At 45.9% G+C, this 9221-nt stretch overlaps 2 protein-coding genes across 2 annotated transcripts; both read left to right on the forward strand.

Annotated features, from left to right (window-relative positions):
- The first annotated feature begins 391 nt into the window (after nucleotides 1–391).
- Nucleotides 392–2131, forward strand: LOC119314277. Its single transcript, XM_037589017.1, has 2 exons — nucleotides 392–802; nucleotides 1856–2131. The coding sequence occupies exons 1-2, from the start codon at nucleotides 516–518 to the stop codon at nucleotides 1992–1994; spliced, it is 426 nt and encodes a 141-aa protein (XP_037444914.1). The 5' UTR covers nucleotides 392–515; the 3' UTR covers nucleotides 1995–2131.
- A 3627-nt stretch (nucleotides 2132–5758) lies between these two features.
- Nucleotides 5759–9153, forward strand: LOC119317778 (actin-histidine N-methyltransferase-like). The gene is made up of 5 exons (XM_037592276.1): nucleotides 5759–6196; nucleotides 6995–7161; nucleotides 7240–7512; nucleotides 8307–8570; nucleotides 8719–9153. The coding sequence occupies exons 1-5, from the start codon at nucleotides 5812–5814 to the stop codon at nucleotides 9085–9087; spliced, it is 1458 nt and encodes a 485-aa protein (XP_037448173.1). The 5' UTR covers nucleotides 5759–5811; the 3' UTR covers nucleotides 9088–9153.
- Nucleotides 9154–9221: the final 68 nt, after the last annotated feature.

The following is a 9221-nucleotide window of genomic DNA, read 5'->3' on the forward strand; positions in this document are numbered from 1 at the left end:
TCGACTAAATAAAAAGCAATGTGGTTCGTAATAATGTGTTTCCTTATTATGTTTAACACCAAATATCACACATTGGTTGGTTTATTTTTCTATCTAAAAAAGGTTGATTTTTCACTCTACCTCAGCAAAACCAAATCATCATGCGTATAGCATAGAGTAGCCATTGCCCGATATGGAACAACAGAGACCGGTTGGTTTTACCGCACACATACATGTGGGCGGCGCGAGGGTAACTCTAACAAACTGCCTTAATCGCTATAATTCGATATGATAAATCACGAGATCAAAAGCATCCAGGTGTCTAGAGTGGGGAGTGAACGGCTCACGTGCCCGGCCTCTTCCTCTTTTTATGCCCCTGCCCCTTCCCCGTTCCTCCTCCCCAAAACCCCTCTCACCACCATCCAGTCTCTCTCCAAATCTTGGGACACAAAGGCCACCGTACTGAAATATAGATTGACAGAGGCGGGGCGGGAACCAGCGAGCGAGCGAGCTCGGCACGGACCCGGTCCGACGAGATGCTCAAGGAGCGGCAGAGGAGCATTGTGCTGCGCCGGAAGTTCAGCGTGGCGTCCATTCCGTCGGCGGCGAGGCGGGTGCGCCAGGTGAGCGGCGACGACAAGAAGGCACGCGCGCGGCCGATCTTTTTTGTGTCGGCTAACACCGTGAAGATGAGCGCTGGAGGCGGCGCCACCCCCTATCTAAAGAGGGACACCTTTGCCGGGCTGTGGATGGCGGCAGCGTTCCTGGCGGCCTGCGGCATCTGCCGCAAACCCCTCGCCGGCGAAGACGCCTACATTTACAGGTACCAGCGTCACTATTTTCCCATTCTTTGTTCGTCGTAGCATGGAAAATGTACGGTAGAATCCTCGTGTTTCGGCCTCGCGTTTCAGTTTTGTCCTTTTCGGTAGCTTCCTTGTGATTTTTGGCTAGGATCCGATCAATCTCTCATGATGCTTTCCGATGTGAATTCCGCGCCGTTCGTTCGTTTTCCACGTCAAGGTTGCACCTGATCCAATCTTCTTATGATGTTGCTGGCAGCTTACGATTTTGTGTTGGTTTCGTGATTCCCCTCGTGTTTTATGTGAGGGGCATATTCAGGATCCGTTTTCACTTATGAAAAGATGGTAATAATTTGTTACCCTCCATGTTTAATTTAGACAAGTACTCCGTACTAATTTGACTAACCTCGTTCACTTGAAAGGTAATGCTGATTCAATGCTAGTATAAGCAACCCATCGATGCTACTAGTGTAAGCGGTTCATAGCATGAATCTTATGCTCTCCCGTATTTTAGAGGAATGTTCGATGCAAATCTTTTCCCTCAGCATGTTACTTGTTGCCGATACATTTTTGGTTTGCTCTGCCATGCTAATTAATTATTAATACTCCGTATGTATTTGCTAATGAGATATGTACTATTGATCCATGGGGTGCTCATAGCTTTATAATTTGTCCTCTTTTAATTTTGGTCCCTGAATCATGTATGAAATGTCCTGTCTCAAAATATAAATTGGGATGCATTTATTTTTTTTCTTAGGCGGTGGATTAAGATTTAGTTTTCTAGTCAAGAGTCTAACACACCATATATACTCCCCGAAGCTACGCAATAAATAAAGAACATTAATCGCCAAATCATATGAGTTGTTGTTTGATTATCATACCATAAACTTGTCACTCGTTACCATCTAACGCTCGTAGAGTATTTCTTTAATTGTCACAATCTGTCATCAACGAGAGAGAAATAAATAAATACTAAAAAAATGCATGGTTTCTTCACTGCAATAAAAGAAGGTTAAATTTATTCGTTGGAGATGTCTGTGACATGATGGTCCAATTTCTTTGTCTGTCTTCTACAGGGGCGAATTTGCATTCTGCAGTGATGAGTGCAGGGAGCTGTACATCAAATGGAAAAGGGTGTGCTCCCTCAGATCCCGCAAGAAGGCCCCGTCGAACAAGTCCGGCAGCAGCAAGGGCTCGTGCGGCGGGCCAGGCTAACCCAATAGATTATACTAGCTCCTAGTGATGTGCCATACATATATGTGGTACAATCTTCACCATATTTAAACCGTCCGTCCATGTATACAAGCTACCAGTCTCGAATAATGGTCGGTTACATCCCGTTTCATGAGTCAGTTTCACCGCTTTGTTGCTGATATGGAGCTGCGAGATATTTACCTCCATAGTCGACAGTATACTCGGTCTAACGAGCATGACAACCCACCCTCATGCACAATGACCATGTTCTCTGTATGCCAAGTTGAGAGGTCTTGCACCCATACTGTAGGCTGTGCAGCTTGGCCTCGACCACCCTAATCATTGCCTCCCTCCTTGTGGATTGTGTGCCCTGTTCTAGCCACCCCACATGTTTTTGAGCATTTCTGGCATAAGATGGACGGCTTCCTTGAGGTAGTTGTTGCTGCTTGGGATTCCGAGGAGCCAGATTCGGACTCCTTTTATCGTATCTACTCGCGCCTCAAGTAGTCAAGTTCATGGCACGCCATCTCCAAAGTTGGAGCACACGCTCCATCGACAGTATCTCTCTTCATCTGCTGCGGTGCAAGACAAGAGGCCCCTCTAGCTTGAGGAGGCATGGCTGCGGCGCAAACTCAAGATGGCTTATTTGGGGCTAGCCTCCCTTGAGCATTCCATCACTAGACAACAGGTGCACTTCTCATGGCTCCACGCGGGGGTGGGTGGAAGGGGACACTATAACTTTGCTTTCTTCGAAATCCATGCGTCTCATTGTAAGCAGAAAAACCATATCTTTTAGATTCGTGCCAGTGATGAGGTCATCTCTGGCAAGGTGGTGATGGCTAAGGCCGCATTCCATCACTTCTCCGACATCATTGGCTCGCCGGATGCGTGGGAAGTGTCCCTCACTTTTGAGGTGTTTGGACCTTGATACTTGAGAGAACCAACGGTCGCGGAAACCAAAAGGCTATAGTCCTTTTTAGTTTGCATATAAGATTTTTCTAAAGTCAAGCCTAGTAAAGTTTGACCAACTTTATAGAAAAAATACCAACATTCACAAAATCAAATCAATATCAGTGGATGTGTCATGACTTAAATTTTCATATTGTATAACTTTAGCATGGTAGATGTTGATATTTTTTTCATATAAATATGGTCAAACTTTATGAAGTTTGACTTCAGACAATTCTTATATACAGAGTAAAAAGGACCGAAGGAAGAAAGAGGGTGGCCAGGTTTGCTTGGATATCTTGATTGCATGCACTGGAGATGTAAGAACTACCCAAAAAGCTCTGGAAGGGCAATATCAGGGCCATTTTAAGAAGCCAACCATCATTCGTGAAGTAGTTGTATTGCATGTTCTCTAGATTTGGGACGCTTTCTTTGGCATGCTCGGGTCTCACAATGACATCAATATGTTGCAGCGGTCTCCATTGTTTGCTAAGTTGACTGAAGGACAAGCTCCTCTTTCCAGCTACACTGTCAGTGGACATCATTAGAACATGCGCCATCATCTGTAGACGATATCTATCCTCCGTGGGCTACATTAGTCGAGACCATCTCTGAGTCAGTTGGTCAAAAAAGAGATCACTTTCCGCAAAGACAAGAATGAGATAAAAAAAGGATGTGGAGAGGGCCTTTGGAGTGCTCCAATCCCATTTTGCAGTTGTTCATAAATATGCTAAACAATGGGATTTAGAGACCTTGCGGGAGGTGATGAAATATTGTGTGATCATGCACAACATGATCATGAAGGATGAGGATGAAGACGTTGCCAGAGATATGAAATTTGAGAACATGGGTGATTGTATCCAACTTATACACTGGAAACTGTCTATGTTTGATGAGTTTGTTCATATGCATCATCAAAATTGGCACCGATCAACTCATAAGAAGCTCAAGAAAGGTTTGGTTGAGCATCTATGAGCGATTAAAGGGGACAATTAGAACATATGTGCGAGTTGGATTCAAATTTAAACTATTTATTTGAAAACTTAGTTGGATTGTAATATTTAAATTAGAATTATTAATTTCGCATTTGAATATCGTTCACTCATCGAAGATTTGATATGCTATCATTTTGAGCTCATGGACTTAAAATAGAAAGACGAACATTTTTAGGGGATTTCGAGCATCTACAGCCAAGCGCCTCAAACGGGTCAAAAACGCCCAGGGGGACAGACCGGTCAAAAAAAGTCGAACGCCTCAAACCAGACCCAAACGCCAGGCCTATCCGACACCCCTCATATCCAACCCAAATCTGGGGTGGATATGGGGAGGCTCGAGTGCGTCCGCCATGTCAGCCCGACCCATGCTGGCCCACCATGACCCCACTCTGTCCCCACAAAAAACCCACCTAGAGCAAACCCTAACTCACTTCATTTTGCTCCGCTCCCTGTCTCTTCTCCTCCCTTTTCCCAATCCGATCCCCTCCTCCTCTCCATCCACCTGTCCAGCTCCGACAGTGATGGAGGCGGTGGGAGCAACGACGATTGGGATGCCTTCCTCCATGATGCGGCGGGTGACGAGGAGGATTTGGCCCTCTACCTCGCCTTGAAGCACTTGCGGGTGGACATGGGTGGCAGTTCGGTTGTGCTCTGTCCCTGGCCGCTTCCTGCCACAGTGTCGATGCTGGAGCCAGCTGGTCCGGCACCGTGTTGTACGCCTGCTCGCGGCGATGGCCTGCTGCCGCCCTCCTAACCCTCCAACTGCTACTCCTCAAGGGCAGCGGTGGGTTTAGTGCCCTGCTCCGCCGGTGCCACAGACACGAACACCTGAATTTGAGGTGCGCTTCGCCCGCCGCGAGAGGCGGCGGGCTAGCGAGAGGGCGTTGGCCTCGGAGACGTCACACAGTCCTCCCGCCGCTGGATGCCGATGGTGCCCGATGATGAGGAGTGGCTCTTCCCATGGGTCTACCGTTGCTCGCTTATGACAATGGAGACGGACGCCCGCCGGCTCCGTCGGAAAGAACCCGATGACGCTTCGAGTAGGGCTGGAGCAATCAGCGTACGAGGCGTTGGAGGCAACATCAGAGGTGGCGAGGGCGGCCAAGTTGAAGAGGTAGCATGACCGCTCTATTCGGAAGATGGTGGGCTTCATCGACTCCTCCTCATCCTCCACATCACCGACGGCTCTGACTACCCACCTCATGCAGCCACCGCCTACCCGGACGCCTATGGTAGCACCGGTGACCAGAAGGGCAAAGGGCCGGCGAGAAAGTGGTGAAGCTCGACACTCTTTCCATGTTTATTTCCGCTTTTAGTAATCTAGTTTAGAACTTGTCCGTCGGTTACATAGATTATGTGAACTGTGGTGATCTTTTAATGACCAATTATGTGGGTTATGTGCATTTCTATGTCCATTTGATGATCTACGTAGTGTGAACACGGAGCAGTTACATGCACCGCAAAACAGGGTGGATGGCCCTCTTGGCTTGGCGCGCCGCTTCAATGTTGGAACGACGTGAGAGGTTACCTTCGCTTTTGGTCGGCATGAATGCGGCACTTGAGCGGCGCTGACCGCTTCGGATAGAAAAGTGTGCAGATGAGGAAGATGGTTTGGATAGGCTAGGTTTGTCGAATGCTTGCGTGGCAGTGGGCCGAACGTCTCACCTCCGCTTTTGATCGGCATGAATGCGGCAATTGAGCGGCGCTGACCGCTTCGAATGAAAAATTGTGTAGATTTGGATATATCAGGTTTGCCGAATGCTTGTATGGGAGTGGGGCGAACGCCCACAAAGCCCAAAATGATGGTCCGTCGGAGATGCCCTTACCTTTTCAGCCGTTTGTCTAAAAAAAAACCCTTTTCAGCCGTCTTCCTCATCTAAAGAAAACTACCCCCCATGGCTGCCGCCGCGGCGGGCGCGACGCCAGCGACGGCGCGGAAGGCCCTCGCCTCCACGACCTCCGCCCTCCTCTCCTCTTCATTCGCGCTCCGCCGCCGCAGCTTGTCCTGCTCCGCCGCATCAGGAGCGACCGCCCCGCGCATCGCGCAGCAGCCGCCGGACCTGCTCCGGTGGGTGCAGCGCGAGGGAGGTTTCGTGCACCCGGCTCTCCGAGTGGCCGATCATCCCGAGTACGGCCTTGGGGTGTCCGCCACGGCGGCCGACGGCGTCATCCCCCCCGGAGCCGTCCTCATTGATCTCCCTGGGCGCATCCCGCTACGACTCCGCCGCCCAGCCGATGCTGCGGACGCAGTACTGATGCAGCTCGCCGACCGAGTCCCCGGTATTGGCCCATCTGATTATCTTCCTTTGGTTCGTTATATGTTGTGGAATAATGTGGTAGCTTAATCGTGGTTGTAATCGGGAGTGCATTGAACTTAAGATGCATTTAGACAATACATTCGGAGCATAACTGGTAATAATGCGGTTCTTTTGGCATCAGGGCGATTCGGAAATCTTCTCTAGTAACAGTAGGATTATTAACTTCTGAAAATACTCAAAATAGGCACATTATGGATGACGATGAATGCAATTTCTTTGTCTCCTGTAGGTTGTAGATTCATGGGCTAAATTATGCTCTGAACTGTTGCTATTTTCTGTTGGAAACTGCCAGTTGTGAAATCACAATATGAAAAGTAAGGGTTGGTGAAACTTATTAGTCTCCAGCTTACAACTGTAGTTGGTATAACCTGAGACTGAGAAGAGTTCAGTGCTTAGTAATTAATATCGTGTTCTAACTTAATTGACCCCAGGTTCAGTCTATTGTGTCTTTTAGCTAAAAATGTAAAAGCCAGAGCTCTGAATACCATACTATCTTTTCATGTTAAATTGTTTAAGCTTGGACTCATCTGTCAAGTTGTTAACTTGTTCTATAACTCATCCTTCTATGTAACTGATGTTGCCTTGTGGTCGAATAGCTGCACGATGGAAAATTTATGTACTCATCTTCCTGTCTCTGCTTAGTATATGAGGGAGATTTTTATTCAGTATTTTCTTTTGAGAACATAATTCCATTCTGCAAAACTAGGCAAACTATCTTTTATTAAGTAGTAAATTGAATCTTGTGGTAAGCATGTGACAGAGGAACTGTGGTCAATGAGACTCGGCTTGAGGTTGCTTCAAGAAAGGACAAAATCCGATTCATTTTGGTGGCCATATATCGCGAACCTGCCAGAGACTTTTACCGTACCAATCTTCTTTCCAGGGGAAGACATAAAGAACTTGCAATATGCTCCTCTCCTCCACCAGGTTGTGAAGAACTATAGCGACCGCTAAGTGGATACTTATCGTATTTTCCTGTCTGTTTTCTCACTGATGCTATTTCAGATAAATAAAAGATGCCGCTTCCTTCTCGAGTTTGAGAAAGAGGTAAAACAGAAGCTTGGTACTGTGCCCTCAGGAGATCATCCTTTTTGTGGACAAGATTTGCACTCGTCTTCCCTTGGATGGGCTATGTCAGCAGCGTCTTCACGAGCATTCCGTCTGCATGGTGAAATCCCAATGTTGTTGCCCCTTGTTGATATGTGCAACCACAGTTTTAGCCCGAATGCTAGGATTGTCCAGGAAGGAGATGTCGAGAGCCCTGATATGTCAGTTAAGGCAAGTACTTTTCAATCTTACACGTGTAATTGTCGTCGTTGCGCCCAAAAAATTGCAGATTTTTCTGTTCTCTAATGAGTTACCGTGTTCTTTATTTGTGCATTAGCTTCACAAATATTGATGCTATAACTAGATACAATTATTGTGTGTAAAAACACATCGACAATGCATAACCCTCATAGAACTCAAATTTTGTTTGCGTACTCTTGATTGGCATGTTAGCCATTCATGAATCATGAGTCATGTGCTAATAATATCTTCTTTAGTACTCCCTCCGTCCTATAATATAAGATGTTATTACAACTGATATACTCATATATCGATTGTAATAACATCTTATATTATGAGACAAAGGGAGTAGCATTCTTTACATACACTTTCTAATGTGGTATGCAGTTGTTAAGCATGTCCTTGTAATGTAAGTGTTTTTATCTTTTTGCAAGAACAGCAGTGAAAGTATCTGGCTGTACATTAGTCACTGTTGAATTCATTTTTCAGTTATTAACTTGCATGTGTATTGGTTTAGTGAATAGTAGTTACTTCAACGATAGGACTGTTGTTTGCCCTGTTCCTAGAGATAATTAGTTCCCTTGGTTAGTACTACCTCTGTAACTAAAACGTCTTATATTTAGTTACAGAGGTAGTAATATATTTTGCCCAGAAGAGGCAAATATTTAATCAACTGTTTTATTCAATGCATATAGTTTTTTACTGTACGATGCGGCGATGCATTTGCTTGTGAAAGATGCTGTGTGTTTTCTGTGTAATGTTCTGTATGTTGTGCTATAACGCAGGTTGTTGCTGAGACGCAGATTGATCAAAACGCTGCTGTTACACTGAACTATGGTTGCTACCCCAATGATTTTTATCTTCTTGATTATGGATTTGTAGTAACATCGAATCCATACGATCAAGTGGAACTGAGCTATGATGGTAATCTTCTCGATGCTGCTAGCATGGCAGCAGGGGTTTCTAATCCCAACTTTTCAACACCAGCCAAGTGGCAACAGGAAATCTTGTCACAGCTAAATCTACACGGAGAGGGTGCTATTCTAAAGGTTTTGCCCACATTCTTCCACTATGATTTATTTGTTTTATTTTGTGATTCGATTGACTTCAAATTCAAATATATTGTGTTCAGTATTCTTGTATGAGTCCGAACCTGATATATTTTGTTATGATCCTGACTTGGTTACTGCCTTTCAGGTCAGCTTAGGAGGTCCGGACATAGTAGACGGGCGCTTATTAGCTGCGCTGCGAGTTCTTCTTGCAGCTGACCCGGAGACCGTGGGTAAGCACGATCTGAAAACTTTGATGTCGCTTGGCACGAAAGCTCCTCTGGGCCCTACCGTCGAAGCCTCGGCGCTCCGAACTGTTCTCGCACTTTGCGCCATTGCCCTCCAACACTTCCACACCAAGATAATGGATGACCAGGCCGTCCTGAAGGGAGAACCCCCTCTTACTACTCAACTGGCCGTCCAGTTTAGATTGCAGAAGAAGCTGATGCTCGTCGACATAATGCAGAATCTTAGTCGGAGAATCAAGACGCTGGCTCCGGAGAAATCTACTGCCTAGGATGTTAACATTTTGTGATAACCCCCTTTTGAACAATCAACTATCTTTCTGTATTAATGTTTACTGGATATATATATATATATATATATATATATATATATATATATATATATATATATATATATATATATATA

Source organism: Triticum dicoccoides, chromosome 6A, assembly GCF_002162155.2.
Source record: "Triticum dicoccoides isolate Atlit2015 ecotype Zavitan chromosome 6A, WEW_v2.0, whole genome shotgun sequence".
Lineage (NCBI taxonomy): Eukaryota > Viridiplantae > Streptophyta > Magnoliopsida > Poales > Poaceae > Triticum > Triticum dicoccoides.